Here is a 20,638-nt window from a genome sequence, read left to right as displayed (position 1 = left end):
CCGTCCCTCGACAAAATTTTAAAATTTGTCTTTTTGTAGCGATTGTTTTAAAAGCTAAGATTTTTGGGTTTTTTTTTAATGTTTTTGGCATACTTTAAATCAATAAGATTAAAAATAATGATAATAAAAGTTCTCGTCCCTCCCTCGGGTAAAGCAATTTCGGTTCAAAGACCTAGTCTTCAACTTACGACGAATTTTAAAAATCATATTCTTAACTTAATGAGATAAAGTAAATTTTTGTTTTTAAATTCACACAACTTAAATATATAATTCAAAATTAATATTAAAAATTCACACCAAACTTAAAATTTGAAATGCATAAAATTAAAAATTAATATTTTAAAAATTAAAAATTCACACCAAACTTAATTTAAAAATTTATAAATTCATATCAAACTTATATTAATTTTTCAAATATTTACAATTTTAAATATATTGTTTTTATAAAGTTTACAATATTAATTTAAGGTTTAAATATTAAGATTAAAAACATAATAAAATTAAAAATCTTTTTGTCTTTTTATCCCACTTTAATCAATCAAATATTATCAAAAATATGCGCCCCTCTTTTCGGTAAAGTAATTTCGGTTCCAAGACCTAATTTAACTCATGACGAATTTTTGAAATATTTTGGGTTGATTGATTAAAGATATTTATACCTTAAGAATAAACGTTAAATTTCACAGTGATGTAATAAATTTTTGAACGATATCAATAATTTCGGTCGCCAAACCTAATTTTATTTAATACCAATTTAATACTTTTTAGCGAACAAATTAGCGTTTATTATCAAAAGGTTAAAAATAAAAATAAAAATAAAAACTGTACAGACATACCTGTGAAATAGATTTCTTAGTTATATGATCTATTATATTCATAAGATAGTCGGTTTAATTGGTTTTCCATGGCTGCATAGGCGTAACCTCGAGCATTCATTGTCTTTTCTTCTAAACATATGAACGGTCCGTCTCTGCATAAAGTAACAAATTCGGTATTTGAATAGGTTTGATTATTTGAACATTTACCTCCATGTGACCATTTTCCGCATTTGTGACATTTTTCTAGGTGTCGTGCTCTTCTTTTCGCTGCGGATTTTGATTTTCCTTTACCAAATTGTAACTTATTATCTTCGCATCTGGATCCTTTTCTAACTCCGTCCATTCTTTCTCTGATTACTGATACTATTTCACTCGGTAGTATGTCATTATTTCTTTTAGTGATCAAAGCGTGTAGCATTAGACCATGGTTTAGTTCACAGGCAGTCTTCATTTTGTAAAAACCTAAAAAAAATAAAAATTCAGAATGGGGGGAGAAGACTAGTTCTTTAGGGTCTGCTAGGGAAAGACCATACGTGTTCCATTTTCGAGAACTACACGAAAACAGACAATCTAACTCTAACAGAAATACATATTATCCTTTAAAGACTTGATTCTCCCCACACTTAGTTTGCTGTGGTGTCGAAATTGTGATTAACTTCGTTGTCGACTTCCATCGGACCATGTATGTAATGTTTAACTCTGTGACCATTAACTTTAAATTCAATCCCATTTGAATTTATTAATTCTATCGTTCCGTATGGGAAAACTCTTTTGACTATGAATGGTCCAGACCATCTTGATTTCAATTTTCCAGGAAATAGCTTGAATCGTGAATTGAAAAGAAGAACTCTGTCTCCTTCTTTAAATTCTTTTGAACTTCTGATTCTTTTATCATGCCATTTCTTCGTTCTTTCTTTATATATTAACGAATTCTCGTATGCTTCATGTCTTAATTCTTCTAATTCGTTTAGTTGACTTAATCGTAGTCGTCCGGCTTCATGTAAATCAAGATTACATGTCTTCAAAGCCCAAAATGCTTTGTGTTCAATTTCTACTGGAAGATGACATGCTTTTCCATAAACAAGTCTAAAAGGTGTGGTTCCAATTGGAGTTTTGTAGGCTGTTCTAAAAGCCCAGAGTGCATCCTCCAATTTAATGGACCATTCCTTCGGATTTGATCCTACGGTTTTCTCTAGAATACGTTTTAAAGCTCGGTTTGTATTTTCAACTTGTCCACTTGTTTGTGGATGATATGCGGTGGAGATTTTATGAGTTACTCCATATCTTTTAAGAACTTTCTCAAGTTGATTATTACAGAAATGAGTACCCCGATCACTTATTAAAGCTTTCGGTGTTCCAAACCTTGCAAAAAGACGTTTCAAAAAGTTGACTACAACTCGTGCATCGTTAGTTGGGAGAGCTTGTGCTTCCGCCCATTTAGATACATAATCAATGGCTACGAGTATATATAGATTATTATGAGATTTTGGAAATGGACCCATAAAGTCAATACCCCAAATGTCAAATACTTCACATACTTGGATGACATTTTGTGGCATTTCATCACGTTGACTTATTTTTCCGGCCCTTTGACATGCATCACAGGATTTGCAAAGAAGGTGTGCGTCTTTGTAAATTGTAGGCCAATAGAATCCAGCTTCATAAACTTTTCTTGCTGTTAGTTGAGGCCCATAATGCCCTCCTGTTGGTCCTGTGTGACAATGGTTTAAAATTTTACTAGCTTCATCTCCAAATACACATCGGCGTATTATTCCATCGGGACAACTTTTAAACAGATGTGGATCTTCCCAGAAATAGTGTTTTATATCACTGAAGAATTTCTTTCGTCTTTGGTATGATAATCCTTTTTCAAGGAATCCACAAACTAAGTAGTTTGCATAGTCTGCAAACCATGGGATTTCTTTATAATCTATCTTCAATAGATATTCATCAGGAAAGTTGTCTTGTATGGCCGATTCATTCAGAACTTCTAATTCGGAATTTTCAAGACGAGAAAGATGATCGGCGGCGAGATTTTCTGCTCCTTTTTTATCTCGGATTTCAATATCAAACTCTTGTAAGAGTAAAATCCAACGGATTAATCTTGGTTTAGCATCTTGTTTTGAAAATAGGTATCTAAGAGCAGAATGGTCGGTATAGACCACCGTTTTTGCTAGAACGAGATATGATCGAAATTTGTCAAAAGCAAAAACAATAGCAAGGAGTTCTTTTTCAGTAGTTGTATAGTTCGTTTGTGCTCCTTGTAATGTCTTACTAGCATAATATATAGGTTGAAATCGTTTTTCAATCCTTTGTCCTAAAACGGCTCCCATTGCAAAATCACTTGCATCGCACATTAGTTCAAATGGTAGATTCCAATTTGGTGTTATCATGATCGGCGCATTAGTGAGTTTTTCTTTTAGAATATTAAAAGATTTGATACATTCATCTGAAAAGATGAATGGCGCATCCTTTTCTAGGAGTTTATTCATAGGAGTGGCAATTTTAGAAAAATCTTTTATAAAACGTCGGTAAAAACCGGCATGCCCTAGAAAACTCCTAACTCCTCTAACATTGGTGGGATGTGGAAGTTTAGCAATTACATCTACTTTAGCTCTATCCACTTCAATTCCTTCTTTTGAAATTTTATGTCCAAGAACGATGCCTTCTTTAACCATGAAATGGCATTTCTCCCAATTAAGTACTAGATTTGATTTTTCGCATCTAATTAGCATTCGTTCCAGATTAACTAGACATGATTTAAATGTATCACCGAAGACTGAAAAGTCATCCATGAATACTTCCATGCATTCTTCTATCATGTCATGAAAAATCGCCATCATACACCTTTGAAAGGTTGCAGGGGCGTTGCAAAGTCCAAATGGCATGCGTTTGTAAGCAAAAGTACCATAAGGGCACGTGAATGTGGTTTTCTCTTGGTCTTCGGGTGCTATTGGAATTTGAAAATATCCGGAAAATCCATCTAGAAAACAATAGTAACTATTTCCGGCTAATCTTTCCAACATTTGATCTATGAAAGGTAAGGGAAAGTGATCTTTTCTGGTGGCGTCATTTAATTTTCTATAATCAATACATACACGCCATCCTGTTACAGTCCTAGTAGGAATAAGCTCATTTTTCTCATTTGTAATGACAGTCATGCCACCCTTCTTAGGTACGCATTGAACTGGGCTTACCCATGGACTATCAGAGATTGGATATATTAAACCTGCATCTAGCAGTTTAATAATCTCTTTCTTAACTACATCTTGCATATTAGGATTTAGTCTTCGTTGGCGTTGCACATACGTTTTATGACCTTCTTCCATAAGGATTTTATGTGTGCAATACGAAGGACTTATTCCTTTAATATCATGAATCTTCCATGCAATGGCTGGTTTATGAGCTTTCAACACAGAAATGAGTTGTGATTTCTCATTTTCAGTAAGAGAAGACGATATTATTACAGGTAATTCAGATTCACCATGTAAATAAGCGTATTCCAAATGGTTTGGAAGTGGCTTTAACTCTAATTTCGGAGGTTCTTCTATCGATGATTTATATCGATATCTGTCTTCTTCTTTTAGCATTTGAATTTCTTCTGTTGTTGGTTCATATCCATTAGCTATAAGTGTAGCTAACATTTCAGCTTCATCAATTGGTTCATTTCCTTCTCCTAAAGAACATTCTCCTGTTCCTTGTAATTCTGGAAATTCTTCTAATAATTCTGCATGTGCATCTATAGTTTGAATATAATAACATGTATCATCTGCAGATTGTGGTTGTTGCATTGCTCTATCCACTGAAAAGGTAACACTCTCATCCTCTATACTTAGGGTCAGTTTCTTACCGAACACGTCTATCATTGCTTTAGCCGTGTTTAAGAATGGTCTTCCTAATATGAGAGGAACTTGAGAATCTTCTTCCATGTCCAAAACAACAAAGTCTACTGGAAATACTAAAGTACCAACTTTAACTAGCATGTTCTCCATTATCCCTCTAGGATATTTTATTGATCTATCGGCTAGTTGTATGCTTATTCTTGTTGGTTTCAATTCTCCGAGGTCTAGTTTAGCGTATAGTGAATACGGCATTAGATTTATACTAGCACCTAAATCAGCCAATGCTTCTATTGAACTAAGACTACCCAGAAAACATGGAATTGTGAAACTTCCTGGATCAGATAGTTTTTCTGGTATCTTATTCAACAGCACTGCTGAACAATTAGCATTCATAGTGACAGCCGAGAGTTCTTCCATTTTCTTTCTATTCGTGATTAGATCTTTCAAGAATTTAGCATACCTTGGCATTCCTGAAATCACATCAATGAAAGGAAGATTTACATTTATCTGTTTAAACATATCCAAGAATTTGGATTGCTCGGCTTCAAGTTTTTCTTTCTTCATTTTACTCGGGTAAAGAAGTGGTGGTTGGTATGGTTTAACATAAGGTTTATCCTTAACTGTGTTATCTTCATTAACCTTTTCAACTACCGGTTCTTTTTCCTTATCTTGATCAGGTTGTGGTTCTTGTGGAGTAGGAATAATTTCATCAGAAGTTACAGGTATTTCAGGTGGTTTAAGTGTTGTACCACTTCTTGTGGTAATAGCTTTAGCTGTTTCATTCCGGGGGTTAGCATTTGTATTGCTAGGTAGACTTCCCGGTTTTCTTTCACCTATTAACCTTGCTAGGTTACTTACTTCTTGTTCCAGATTTTGAATAGAAGCTTGTTGATTTCTAAATGCTTGAGCATTTTGTTCATTGGTTTGTTTTTGAGATGTGAAAAACTGCGTTTGAGTTTCAACTAGCTTCGTCATCATATCTTCTAAATTCGGCTTTTTATCATCGGTTTGTTGTGGTGGTTTGTTTTGAAAATTCGGTCTTTGCTGATTATAAGTATTATTGGATACTTGTTGATTGCTAGGACCTTGTTGGTTGTTGTATGGAATATTTCGGTTATAATTCTGGTTTTGATTGTAAATCGGTCTTGGCGGTTGATAATTATTCTGATAATTATTTCCAGGCCTTTGGTTTATGTATGAAATATTCTCTCTTTGTTCCATTGTTAATTCAATACTGAGACAATCTTTTGTCAAATGTGGTCCTCCACACTGCTCACAACTAATTCGTATAGCATGAATATCCTTAGTCATCTTTTCCATTCGTCTCTCGAAAGCATCTATCTTTGCGGAAATGGAATCTAAGTCATGGCTAGAATCGGCTCTAGCTGCTTTAGATGATCTAATGATGTCTTTTTCTTGGTGCCACTCATGTGAGTGGGAAGCAGTATTATCAATAATTTTGTAAGCATCAGTTTCGGTTTTCTTCATAATCGAACCACCAGCTGCTATATCTATGTCTTTTCTTGTAGTGATGTCGCATCCTTGGTAGAATATTTGTACTATTTGACAGGTGTCCAAACCATGTTGCGGACATCCTCTTAACAACTTTCCATATCTTGTCCACGCCTCATATAGAGTTTCATTTGGTTTCTGTGTGAACGTAACAATTTCTGCTTGAAGTCTTACGGCTTTAGATGCAGGAAAAAATTGTTTAAGAAATTTGTCAATTAAAACGTCCCATGTATCAATCGCCCCTTCAGGTAACGATTCCAACCAATCTTTGGCTTCTCCCTTTAAAGTCCAGGGAAATAACATGAGATATATTTGTTCATCCTCCACTTCTCGTATTTTAAATAGTGTGCAGATCCTATTAAAGGTACGTAGATGTTCATTTGGATCTTCCTTCGGCGCACCACTAAATTGGCATTGATTAGTCACCATGTGTAGAATTTGTCCTTTGATTTCATAATCTGGCGCATTAATGTCTGGATGAGTAATTGCGTGACCTTGGCCAGTGCGTTTAGCTCTCATTCGGTCTTCCATACTTAAAGGTTCCAGATTCTCCATAATTGAATTTGTTGAATCGGAATCACTAGATGCTTCAGATTTAATGGTTCGTTCCTCAACAATCTCTGTTTGAATGATTGGTGGTTCCGGAGGAAAGTTTAGTGGTTCAGGATCTACGAACCGTTCCTGAATATTTTCTGGATTCTCAATTGTGAGGTTTGTTTCAAAAACTGGATTATCGGAAATTTGAACTGAAGTACTTGGTCGACTGGATGACGATTCTAAAGAAAAATCAACGGCGGTTATATTTGTTAAACGATGTCTTGATCGAGTTACAGGTGGTGAACGTACAAAAGGTGATGAACGTCTTGCTCGGTGCATTCACAGAATATCCTATTAGTTTTTTAAAAGGAAAGAAAAATTATAATAAGTTATCCAATCAATAGACTTTTCTGATTTTGCCCACGTTTCGAATAGCCAAAAGATGCAGCAGAGGGGCAGGATTCGTTTGGTCTCAATATAATTGAGGACTGTTTGGCTCCAATAACCCGGTCCACGTACAAATCCAACTATTACTACGAACCAGAAAATTTTGATGTCTATTAATTTAACCACTCAAAATAAATTTTCGTAATTTTAAGAAATTTAGATAAGAAGTAGAAAAAAAATCTAAGTCCTAAAAACTAGAATGGCGAGAAATAAGAAAGAAATAGATTGCGCGTCGAAAAATGTCGAAAAATAAAAAATGGTTGAAAAATAAAAGGTGACGGAAAAATAAAAGAAACTTATAAAAACTTAAAAATACTTAACTAATTTAACCTTATTACTACAACTAACTTAAAATTATAATCGCAAATTGAAATTACTAATTGGAATGATAATTGATACATAGTAAAAGATCTAAAAATATTAAAGCTTACAAGGAAACACTAAATCCCAAATGGAAATAACTTAAAAAGAAACTAAAACTTAAAAAGGCGTCGCAAAATTCTAAAGCACCTAAATCTTAGTTTAAAGAAAAAGCACTTAAGGAATTCTACGGCAAAGCCTAAAAATCTAGGAGTAAAAATAACTATAGTAAAAACTAATTTTAAAATTAAATATGAGCTAAAAAATACAAATATTACGCTACAACGATTAAAAAGGTACAAAATATAAAAATATACAAAAAGTTGTAAAAAGTACAATTTTTATAAAAATATTATTTTTATATTATTTATTTAATAAAACTACTAATTTTACAATTTAATTAAACTTATTTAAACTAAATACATAAATTAAATAAAAATAAAACTTAAAACTAATAATAATAATAATAATAATAATGTTTAAATAATAATAATAAATAATAACCCGTGATTAATGCGGTTTTAGGGTTTTTGTCCGTGTGTCAGAAACCCTCCGCGAGTTGCGGTGAATAAAGAGGAAAACCCCGCGAGTCGCGGGGTTCAGAAAAACAGTTGACAGGTTTCACTTTTTTACGCGTTTTTCTTTATTTTTTTTTTTTTTTTTTTTTCTTATTTTCTGTTTTTAATTTAAATAAACGATTTTTAATAAAATTTATATTTTTATAAATTAAAATAAAGATAAAGAAACTTATAAAACTTAAATATTTAACAAAATCCTAAAAATACTTATATTTTTGTTTTTTTTTTCTTTTTATATTTTTGAATAATTAAAACGTAATTTTTACAAAAACGACTTTTAATAAAAGTAGATAAAAAATCTTTTTTTTTTTTTTATTAGCGTTGCGCTTCCGGCTTTTAAGATAAATCCCCGGCAGCGGCGCCAAAAATACTTGATGTGCAGCGGGGTAGTATATAAAATAGCTTATATTTTACGCAGAAAATACTATTAAATACGATACAATTTTACACAAGATATTTATTTATTTATAGAATGGATATACTTAAACCTTGCTACAACACTTATAGGCAGTGTACCTAATCGTACAGTAGTGTAGTTTTTAGTAAGTCCGGTTCGTTCCACAGGGAGATCTTTAAGCAAAGCTCAACGCTATATTAGTTTACTTATTTTTAAAATTACAAATATATATATAAGTAATATTATTATTATAAAGGGGGGGTTTTTACCGTTTAATGACCGGTTTGTCGATTTTAAAACTTTAGTCGCAGTTAAAACCTAATGTAAAATATAAAATAAATACAAGACTTTAAATTAAAGCGTAAAGTAAATAACGATAATGAAATTGCGAATAATAAAAATGCGATAAAATAAAATTGCGATAATTAAAAGTACGATAATTAAAAGTGCGATAAAATAAAATAACAATAAATAAAAGTGCGATAATTAGAAGTGCAATTAAATATAAAATAAAGGAAATTAAATATGAAATAAAAGAATTATGCTTATTTAAACTTCCGTAATCATGATGTTTGACGTGTTGATTTTAGTTTTATGCCCATGGGTTAATTGTCCTTTGTCCTGGATTATTCAATATGTCCGTCTGGTTTTTGTCCATAACAGTCCATCAGTCATAAATATAAATTGCAAGTGTCCTTGTCAAATTATTATTATACCCGAAGATAAATATTCCAACTAATTGGGGATTCGAATTGTAACAAGGTTTTAATACTTTGTTTAATGAATACACCAGGTTATCGACTGCGTGTAAACCAAGGTTTTACTACTTTGTTAACAATTACACCAATTACCCTTGAATGTAATTTCACCCTTGTTTTAATTATTCTAGTGGCTATTAATCCATTCCCGTGTCCGGTTAAATGAACGATTATTCGTACAAATAAATACCCCGCCCATCGTGTCCGATCGAGTGTATATGGTAATTTATAGGGACGCCCAATTGTAAATCTTTATATTAACATTAACAAACTTTCATTTAGTTAAACAAATATAAAGCCCATTAATAGCCCATAGTCTAGTTTCCACAAGTGTCGTTCTTTTGTCCAAACCCCAATTATGGTACAAAGCCCAATTACCCAATTTTAGTAATTAGCCCAACATCATGATTACTTCGTTTTAAACAAGCATAATAATAACTTAGCTACGAGACATTAATATAAAAAGGTTGAACATAACTTACAATGATTAAAAATAGCGTAGCGTTACACGGACAGAATTTCGACTTACACCCTTACAACATTCGCTAACATACCCTTATTATTAGAATTATAATTAAAATTAAAATATAAATTATAAATATAAATATATATTACTTATGAAGAGGAAGAGAAAAAGGATGATCAAACTCGTCAGAAAACTGGCTTTTTATAGGACCTGACCAGCAATCTCACACCATGCGACTCGCATGGTTTTGTGCTTCTGGCCATGCGAGTCGCATGGCCACCCTGGATTCAGCCAACTACTTTTGTTTTCTTCTTGCCGACGTAATATAATAATAATAATATATATAATATATAATTATATATAATTATATATATATTATATTATATTCTTGTGCATAGTAGACTAGATATTTTTGGTCCGTTGCGTCGGGCGTTTCTTCTTGGCTCAGGTCCCGGTTCCGGATTTTCGGACGTCCTCGCGTATTATTTTAAATCGCGTACTTTGCGTTCCGCAACTTGTACTCTTGTCATTTTGAGACGTTCCTTATCAATATTTTTAACCTTTTTAATTGTATCTTGTACTTTTTAGCTCTTTGGACCTTTTTGTCTTCAATTTGTCGAATCTGCCTTTTGTCTTCACTTTTTAATATTTAAACGAATATCGCTTGTAAATCGAACAATACCAACTAAAATCTTGTCTTTCTTGAGGAGTAATGCTATGAAATATATGTTCGTTTTTAGCATTATCAATAGCAGTAGATGATAATTGATACGTAAACCTCTGGTCTCACAACTACACTATTTCTGCAGTCAAATTGTGGACCCCATCACCATCATTTACTACCCGACGACTCAACCGATCCGAATCACCTCCTCTCCATTGCAATATCATTCAATTCACACAGATCTACTACGGAGTACTCTATCATTGTGTGTGTGTGTTTTTTTTTTTTATTAACTTCAAAGATTATTTGCAGCATACAGTACAATACAAATTATCATTTGATAAAAAAAATGTTAATTCTTGTATAGATTACAAGTAACCATTTAATTCACTCGCCCGCCCATGGCTTCTTCTTCCTTCTGTTCATCATCATCATCATCTTCTTTATCAGTTTCTAACTCCCTCTCCCCTCATCCTCATCCCCCTTTCACTCCTGTAAGTACCTAATTTTAGCTTTTAACTTCCGTTTGATTTTTTTTTTTTTTTTTACCACTTTTAATTTATCACTATGTTTTTCTTATGTACTATGTATATGCATATATATATGTATTAATATGCAGATACAAGAATGTGAAAGAGAAGGTAAAGAAGACGATGAATTATCTTGTGACCAAAACAGCCTAAAAGCACCAACAACACCAAGCGATTATTCAGATATCAACAACGAAAATAATTACGTTCATCAACCAACACCGCTTCACTCAAAAACCGCAACAAAATCCTCCAAAAAGAGATCCGATGACAAATCAGTCTCCTGCAACAAATGCCGACCAAGTGTTCGAGAAAAATTCTCAGTCGTACCACTTGACACCACAATCGCCGGTCATCACTCCATCACCAGTCCCAACGGTTTATTCAAATCCATCTTCTCATCTATTGTTAGAAAAAGTCCGAGATCCACGTCATCGTCGTCGGAAACTTTGACTCCGGTGGCTGCAAAAGAAGACCAATGGAAAGGTGCGGTTGCTGAGCTGTCACACAAACTCATTCAAGCTACTAAAAAACGCGATGAAGCTATTCTAGAAGCTTCTAGATTGAAATTCTCAATGGCTGAACTTGAAAAGAAACTTAACAAGCTTGAAGTTTACTGTTATAATCTCAAATCAGGACTTGAGGATTGTACGAACAATAAATCCAATCCAATTATGAAACATGAACCGATCAAAATTGGTGATCATGATAAGGTAATCGAGCATTTTTTAGTGTCCGTATCCGAATCGAGGTCATCGATGAGGCATCTCAGCCGTTCGTTAACCGTACAGCTTCCGCAGATAGCGGGAGGGAAGCTATACGATCGAATCCAGTTACTTCTTCAACCCTATGATATCAAAGTTTCGGTTTCAACCAACCAGAGAATCTTAATTTTGTACCTTGAAGCTCTTCTCAACAGAGCGTTTTTCGAAGATTTTGAATCACCCGGGTTTCAGAAGTCCGGGTCGAATCGTACGCTTAACCCGATCCATAGGTGTGAGGAGAATTTTAAATCTTTTATTCGTTTAAAGGAGTTAAGTTGGGAAGAGGTTTTAAACAAAGGGACTAAACAGTTTAGTGAGGAGTTTAGTAAATTTTGTGATCGGAAAATGAGTGAAGTTGTAAGTATGTTGGGGTGGACCCGCGCTTGGCCCGAACCCCTTTTACAAGCGTTTTTCGGTGCGTCTAAAGCGGTCTGGTTGGTGCATTTGTTAGCGAATTCGGTTCATCCCGGTTTACCTATTTTTAGAGTGGATAAAGGGGTTCGGTTTGATTCGATTTACATGGAAGATATGAGTGGGGATAAGGCGAAAAGGTTTATGTCGTCTACGGTCCGAGTCATGGTCGAGCCAGGGTTCTACATCTATGGAAATGTGGTCAAGTGCAAAGTCATATGCAGGTACCAAAGCAACAATGGGTTTATAAATGTTTCTCCAAATAGTAATCCTCTATGAACATTATTTAGTTGTATTTTGGAATAGTGTTTATGGTTTGCCTTTATGGGTTTCTAGGGTCAACTAAAAAGTGTTTTTTAATGGGAGAATAGTTGTGTTTTGGATACGGAGTATTATAATTTACTTAGATTAGATTGTGGGTGAAAGTGAAAATGGTGTGTGGTTCTTGTTGGTTTTTTGTCTTGCATATTTGTTCTTGTTGATGATGAGTCTATTTGCTTTATAAAACCCTAGGAAAGAATAAAGTGCTTTCAATTGGAATCCAAATGATGATGGTTTAGTGTTGGACGTTTTAAGATGTTTGACTTGGTTCATTTCCTTTGTCTTTTCTTTTGGTTTGAAGAAAGATCCCTTTTTCTTATCACAAAAATGAAACGTAATGACAAATTTGGTACTTGCTTCATTATAGAATGATGCTTTTCTCTTATCATGGAACTTCCAATAATTTGAATTGTGTATCAATATCAATATCAATATTAAAGTCATAATAAACACTTAATTTTTTTATTATTAATTTTTGCAATAAATAAATGTTTTAAATAAGTAGACAATTTCTGAACGAGACCCTCAACGACATTATGCGATGTTGGGTCGGTAAGGTGCCCCTTATGCGATGACGCACTTGAGACTGTAGAACACTCATTGCTATTTTGTAAACAAGCGATGTGTGTTTGGGAACGAGTGTATAATTGGTGGGGTTTGGGATTTGTATCCAATCTCTCGATCAGTGAATTATTTCAAGGAAATGGCATCACATCATAGTCAAACGATGGAAGGAAGCTTTGGCAAGTTGTCGAGTGGGTTTGCGGATACTTAATATGGAAAAAATAGAAATCACAAGGTCTTCCAGAATCAAACTCGGTCTAGTTCGATTATCCTAAATGAGATTCAAACAAGGAGCTTCGAATGGATTTCGAGACGATCGAAGAGAAGAATAATCGAGTGGCATCAATGGCTCACCGACCCGAGTTCATGTGGTGTGAATTCTTATGATCGAGCTGGAGTTGGCTGAATCGAGTTGCAGTCACAGGTGGCGAGCTTTAGTGGTTCGTTTCTCTGCATCCAGCATATTTTCTTGTATATAGGCTGTCCATAATATATTTGAGTTATATTTTGAGTGCTATAGCAGTACATATACTCCTTAGAATAGGTCTATTAATGTACTCTGTAACTTCGAGCTTTTAATATAAGTTGGTTTGCTTTTCAAAAAAATAAAAATAAAAAAATAAAATAACTAAATAATAAGTAGACAAACTTTCATTAAAAAAAAAAAATTAATTAAAGATAAACAACTAGGGAGTTATGAGTCACAAACACTTAATTATGATATAGGTAACTCGTAAGTTGCATGATGATAGGTCAATAATTGCATTTTAATTTGGTTATGATGATACCGATAATAGTCTAAAATACATTTAGAAAAACACTAATTAAAACTTTGATACACAATTTTATAATGTAAGTTAGATTTGATACGGAGTATGTGTTTTTTCCATCAACCATTATTGTTAAAGTTTTGAGAATTGTGTTTAAAGGTTTTTTGAGTCAAAACCCAATAAGCGAAACACTAAGGTAAATTAATAGCTTGTCTTTTCTAGAGGCTAATGTTGTATTTTGCCAAAAAGTATATATTGTTGGGTACGGTGGGTTTAAAAGACAAATTGCCATATACAAGAGACAAGATCTTATATTGGAATCTTGTAAATGTGTGTATTGGATAGGATAGAGTGCTTAGAATATCTTGAGCTTCGATTTTTGTTCGATCTTGTACCACACTTGATTGTATTGTAGTTTGAATCTTTCTGGCTTTTGTTCTTTCAATCATTTAAAGTTTAATACTCCTTACTAGCAATTAGGTTTATGTATCATTAACTTTTATCTCATAAATACATCAAAAAAAATTACATACATCAATATACTGTCATAAAATATAATGTAGCACTTCGTAATACATGACATATGATGTCAGAAACGATGTGTTCATCACAATCTGAATTTAACGATAGACACAAAAACACAATTAAACCAAAGCATTTTACACATCATAATCATAATAATATATATTCCGTGTATATTACTAAGATAATAACAACACAATTAATCAAATTCATGTATCACTGTAATGAACAACCTTTTTTTCTGTCCATGTTATTGAATGAATGAATATTTTTATTCATATGTAAGTGACCTAATTAGATTATTCTATAATTGTTTCGGACTCTTTCTTTGACCACACTCGAATTAATAAAACATCTTTGAATGGTTTAGCACTATATCGCGGTTAATAGCGTGCATTTACAAACTTAAATTAATTTTGTACTATACATATATTATTTCTAAGGTTTTACTTTTTTGTTAATAAAATACATACCTTTATAAAAAATACTGTATAATACTACATCAATAACTTTTGTGGGGCTTGGTTGAGAGAGACGGGTCAAGCCCATTTGGAACACTCCCGCTACGTCAAGGACGCCAAGGGCCTTGTAAAATAACATGACTTTAAGTAATTACGTGAATTATTCAGGCGACAGAAAGAACTACAACTCGAAACTAACTAGAAAAAATAGAAGAAATTAAAACAGATCGGCATTTCTCAGCTGTGACCATCGAACACACTTGGGTTTAGGAGCCACTGATTCCAATCCAAATTTATGTTCTTTGAGCGATTTTTAATCCAGTGAAAGCTTTGAACTTGAATTTCGCTTATGAGCATTGGAACGGTTTCCTGTTTTTGCTCGAATACTCGGAGATTTCGGTTCTTCCACATGTAGTATCCAACAACCCACTCGATTGCTTGCCACACGGATGATTTCGAAGTCGAATTTTGGTGTCGTTGAATGCCTTGAAACATATCATCAACACCAGTATAGATCTGATTTCCTGAGTTCCACCATCGAAATTTTTTTGACCATACTTCATTTGCAAAGGGACAGGATAATAAAATATGATCCGCTGATTCAGTTGCACTATTGCATACCGGACAGACTAAGGAATTGAGCATTACTCCTCGCTTGCTAAGCTCGAGACGTACTGGAAGTCGATTCAGCTTTGCTCTCCAAACAAATAATCCAATTTTTTGGGGAAGTAGACTGTTACGCATAGTGGCAGAAGGAAGGTAAGCTGGCTGTAAAATATTATCATTTAGTAACCGAGAAAAAGCAGCAGTAGTGAATAAACCTTTGGGGTTATAAGACCATTTCCATTCGTCTGTTCCAGATGCGGTATAGGTGTAGGAGTTCAGGCTGTTTTTCGAGCTGTAAAAGCTCATCCGATGTTCGACCCGAAGGAACCCGAGACCATTGCCAACTGAAAACGTATGAGCCTGAATCGTTCTGATTCACGCATTCTGAAATTTTGACATCTTTATTTTCCTCCAACTTGTACAATCTTCTATATATCTCACAAAGAGGCTGATTGTTAATCCAAGGTTGTTTCCAAAAAAGAGAATCCCCACCCAAACCGACCTTTTTAATGAAAGATGATGAAAAGTTAACATTAAGTTTGATTAAATCATTATCAATTCTTTGAATAGAGTGCCATGTAGATCCTTTGAAGGAGTTGTTGTCAACACGATTTGGTACCAAACCCCCATCCCGCCCATAAATGCTTTTGATTACCCTAACCCATAGGGCGGTGTTTTCGGAATGAAACCGCCACCACCATTTTCCCAATAAGGCCAGATTTTTAGCTTTGAGAGAACCAATATTTAAGCTACCTTTCTCGTAAGGAGAAAGGATGGTATCCCAACCCACCCACGACATCTTTTGAATATCACCCGACCCGCCCCAGAAAAACCTGCGTCTCAAAACTTCGAGCAAGTCAATGATACCCGCCGGAGCTCGGAATAGGGAGAAGGAATACAGCGGTAGACTGCTGAGAATCGATTTTATTAGTGTCAGACGACCGCCAAATGAAACCGTTTTTGCTTTCCAATCCGCCAATCTGCCTTTTACCTTTTCGATAACTGATTCCCAATCTTTTAACTTTTTCATTCTCGAACCGATGGGGAGACCAAGGTAGGTCATGGGTAATTTATCAGCATTACATCCAAGGTATTCTGCCATCAATCTAACCGAGTCCTGTGATACCCCAATCCCGTAAATACAGCTTTTTGAGACATTAACCTTTAATCCCGAAAATTTCTCGAAACATTTTAGGAGCTGCATAAGGTGTCTGGCATTTTTTTTTGCTCCAATCCCCAAAAAACATTGTGTCGTCCGCATATTGAAGGTGTGACATAAGGATTTTTTTGGATCCTATTTCGATTCCCTTAAAAAGATTTTTTTTCCAATGCACTTTTTGTGAGCCTATTAAGACCCTCGGTTGCGAGAATGAAGAGGTATGGCGAGAGGGGGTCACCTTGCCTTACTCCCTTTTTTAGGTAGAATTCGTCCGTTGGAGAGCCATTTACGAGAACTGAGATAGATGCAGACTTCAAGCATGTTACCATCCACGATCGCCATCTTCCTCCGAAACCCATTAGTTCTAGAAGCTTAAGGAGGTATTCCCAATTTAGGCTATCAAAAGCCTTCTCGAAATCGGCTTTGAATATGAGACTTTTACGTTTACATCGCTTGATATCTTCGATTACTTCGTTTGTGATTAGGATGTTGTCCAGGATGAAACGGCTTTTGATGAAAGCTGTCTGCTTGACTCCGACTAGCTTGGGCATTACTCGTTTAAGTCTGTTAGCTAGCAGGGTCGCGATGATCTTATAGAAGCTACCTAGTAGGCTGATAGGTCAGTAATCACCTAAACCCAATGGACTTTTTCTTTTCGGAATGAGAGTTATGAAAGAGGAATTGCATCCTTTCGATATTTCCTGATGTTACCAGAACCATGCCACCGCCCTCGAGAGGTCATATTTTATTAGCCACCAAAACGTCTTAAAAAACCCGAGATTAAAGCCATCAGGACCCGGTGCTTTGGACTCACTACTACCTTTTAAAGCCAACCAGATTTCCTCCTCCGAGAAAGGGGATTCTAGCCATTCAGCCTCTTCTGTTATGATGGAGTTAAAACGTAGATCGTTTAGATCATCAAGGAAAGGCCTGCAGCATGTGTCTCGGTCAAACTACTTTTGAAAATAGTTGAAGACCTCTTTTTTAATAGCAGTTGGATTTTCAGCCCAGATACCGTTTATATGCAGCCCTCGGATCTTTGATTTGTTCTGTCTTCTTTTAATTGAGGAGTGAAAAAATTTCGTGTTATCGTCTCCCTCAATTGCCCATTTGAGTCTTGCTTTCTGTTTGAGCATCTGCGCTTTCTCGCGATCTTTTTGCAGCCATTTGTTCCTTGCTTCGACCCATTTGTTTCTGTCCGCTGAGTTAAGTATTGAAGATTCAGCTTTTGATTCCCATTCCATGGCCTCTTTCTTTGCCGAGATTAAGTCAATATCGATGGAACCATATTTTGTTTTGCTCCACTTTCGCAAGGCATCTTTAACCTTTTTGAGTTTGTTTCGAAACACACAATCCATCCGTGAGCCAACCATATCATCATTCCAGGCGTCAACTATGATCTTTTCAACTTCAAGAGATTCCAACCATATATCGAATAGCTTGAAAGGCTTCGGGCCGAAATCTTTATTGTTATCCCGTAGAATTAATGGACAATGATCAGAAAGTTTTCTATCAAGAGCAAGGGTTGATAAGTCGTCCCACATATGCATGAAGTCGTTTGTCACCAGGAAACGGTCGAGTTTACTTAGTTTAGCACCGTCATCGCTGAATCTAGTGAACCTTTTTCCTATCATAGGTATCTCGATGAGTTAGTTATTGTTGATGAACTCGTTGAATCGTTTTGCTCGTCTATCAATATACTCACAGTTTTCTCTTTCGGACGGGTGCCTGACTTCGTTAAAGTCTCCATAGATAACCCATGATACATTTGGATATTTCATAATCGAATCTAAGCTGCACCAAAGTTTTTTCTTGTCCTCATCGTTGTGGGGGCCGTAGACATTCACGATAATGGTTTCTTTTTCCTTTCCGAACCAGACCCCTTTTATGGCTATGAAAAAGTCTTGTACCACGGCATGATTGACCTTAAAGATGTTTGGATCCCAGATGATTAGCATGCCTCCTGACCTGCCTATCATTGGCTTTTGAATGAAATCGAAATCTGAGTTACCCCATATCCGTCTGATCCATTTATTGGAGACTTCATGACATTTTGACTCTTGTATCACCACTATATCAGGTTGTTCTGAGATTCGAAGACTGCGGAACCAATTAATTTTGCCATCTAGGTTTTCATCACACCCGAATCCACGAATATTCAATGATAAAATCTTCATTAAAAAATAAAAGGAATCGACCTGCTGGGGGAGTTTATTGAGACTTAGAGTCCCAACGCACTCCTAATCGCTCACCAAAAGCCTTCAAACCTATACTGTCCTCAGAATGTTGGGATTCTTTCCACGAATTTGCCCTTGATTTGGTCGAATTTCCAGCATTTTTGGATTTTGATTTTGAGCGGGTTTTGGTGCTCCTTACCATCTGACATTTATCACCGTTTCCTCGAGCTATTACGTGAATTATTCGCATGCCACTTTAACATTTTTGATAATGCGACTATCTATCTATCTATCTATCTGTCTATCTGTCTATCTGTCTATCTGTCTGTCTGTCTGTCTGTCTGTCTGTCTGTCTGTCTGTCTGTCTGTCTGTCTGTCTGTCTGTCTGTCTGTCTGTCTGTCTGTCTGTCTGTCTGTCTGTCTGTCTGTCTGTCTGTCTGTCTGTCTGTCTGTCTGTCTGTCTGTCTGTCTGTCTGTCTGTCTGTCTGTCTGTCTGTCTGTCTGTCTGTCTGTCTGTCTGTCTGTCTGTCTGTCTGTCTGTCTGTCTGTCTATCTATCTATCTATCTATCTATCTATCTATCTATCTATACATTATATAAATAACGTGTTAATAATCATGCGTGTTAACTCCTCATTAATTCTTGCCACGTGTCAACTCTTCTTTTATTCCTTTCACGTGTCAGTCTATCAGTTATTTCCATCTATTAATTTATTTATTAGACTAGTGAAATGACCCGTGAAACCACGAGTTTTTTTAAACGAAACAGTTTAATGATATGTTTTAGGTATTAAGTGAACGTAAATGCTAAAGTCATTTAGTTTAATGACTCGTGAAACCACATAGTCCGACTAAGAAACTCGTCAGCTGAACATTTCATCAAACACCTAAAATGCATATTAAACAATTCACATCCAATAATAAAAGATAATATTGGTTGTCATTTTATTTTAAAAGTGTAAATAAAAATATAAATTTAAAATTAGTTTCCTTCTGCCTAGCTTTTATACTTTCTCGTACTCAATTTCAAAATAATTTAAAATTATTTAATTTTAATAATTAAAATAAGTATTAATAAAATTTCATAATAATTAATTAATAAGATTTAATTTTAAAACAAAAAATTATTTAGATTAATGACATCACATACCATTCTTAGATTTTTTTCTTTAATTTTTTTATTTTTTTTAACAAAAGTATTAGCTTAATAATGACATCACTATTATAGGATTTTGATAGAAACAATAGATTTCCTAATTTAATTTAATATACAAATTTCATTACCTAAAATATATATTATATTATTATATAATATTATATTAATATTAACAACGATACATGTTATAATTAAATTTAACAATATTACATATTATATTATCATTGTGAAATTGTTTTAAATTGTCATAAATAATATTATTTTAAACGATACATTAATTAATTTAGTACAAATATTGAAGACAAAATTGCTGAAATGGTCCCGGCGGTTTGTACTAAAATGCTGGTTTCGTCCCTATGCTTTTTTTTGATGGATTTGGTCCTGGTGGTTTGTAAACATTACTGATTTAGTCCTTCGGACTGTCGGTCGTCAAAAAAATCCGTTAACTCTAGTCATGTGCCAAACATGTGAGAGTATTTTCGTCTGTTTCTTTTTCTTTATAGACAAAATTGCTGAAATCGTCTCTGTAGTTTGTACCAAAAAAGAGAGTTGTAGATTCGTAAAACAGGAGAAGAGCCTTTTCTTTCTATTATATTAGTCCAGCACGCTTCAAATAATAGAAGGAAGAATTGGATTTGAATTTTTTATAATTAAGGGAACCGATCTCAAAGCTAGAAAGAATAGTAAATAGCACCGCTGATAGACTTCATATGAGAAAATGGGATGATTCCCCTAACACAGGGAATTCCTTCTCTAGCCCCCAGTCCCTGAAGAATTTCTCCTCCGGGGTCTGGAGCGTTCACGTCAGGGCTTGTACTT

The 20,638-nt window shown here is 34.6% G+C and overlaps 4 protein-coding genes across 4 annotated transcripts; 1 reads left to right on the top strand and 3 right to left on the bottom strand.

Annotated features, from left to right (window-relative positions):
• Positions 1-10,664: 10,664 nt before the first annotated feature.
• On the top strand, positions 10,665-12,463 carry LOC139847566 (IRK-interacting protein-like). Its single transcript, XM_071837256.1, has 2 exons — positions 10,665-10,873; positions 10,999-12,463. The coding sequence occupies exons 1-2, from the start codon at positions 10,781-10,783 to the stop codon at positions 12,361-12,363; spliced, it is 1,458 nt and encodes a 485-aa protein (XP_071693357.1). The 5' UTR covers positions 10,665-10,780; the 3' UTR covers positions 12,364-12,463.
• A 4,173-nt stretch (positions 12,464-16,636) lies between these two features.
• Positions 16,637-17,038, bottom strand: LOC139850220 (secreted RxLR effector protein 78-like). The gene has a single exon (XM_071839806.1). The coding sequence runs from the start codon at positions 17,036-17,038 to the stop codon at positions 16,637-16,639; it is 402 nt and encodes a 133-aa protein (XP_071695907.1).
• Positions 17,039-17,440: 402 nt separating this feature from the next.
• LOC139850219 (uncharacterized) lies at positions 17,441-18,121 on the bottom strand. The gene has a single exon (XM_071839805.1). The coding sequence runs from the start codon at positions 18,119-18,121 to the stop codon at positions 17,441-17,443; it is 681 nt and encodes a 226-aa protein (XP_071695906.1).
• A 15-nt stretch (positions 18,122-18,136) lies between these two features.
• Positions 18,137-18,664, bottom strand: LOC139850218 (uncharacterized). Its single transcript, XM_071839804.1, has one exon. It carries the CDS (start codon positions 18,662-18,664, stop codon positions 18,137-18,139), a length of 528 nt encoding a protein of 175 aa, XP_071695905.1.
• Positions 18,665-20,638: the final 1,974 nt, after the last annotated feature.

This window comes from Rutidosis leptorrhynchoides, chromosome 5 (genome assembly GCF_046630445.1).
Source record: "Rutidosis leptorrhynchoides isolate AG116_Rl617_1_P2 chromosome 5, CSIRO_AGI_Rlap_v1, whole genome shotgun sequence".
Lineage (NCBI taxonomy): Eukaryota > Viridiplantae > Streptophyta > Magnoliopsida > Asterales > Asteraceae > Rutidosis > Rutidosis leptorrhynchoides.
The sequence above is the reverse complement of the archived record's forward strand: the minus strand, read 5'-3'. Positions and strand labels throughout refer to the sequence as shown.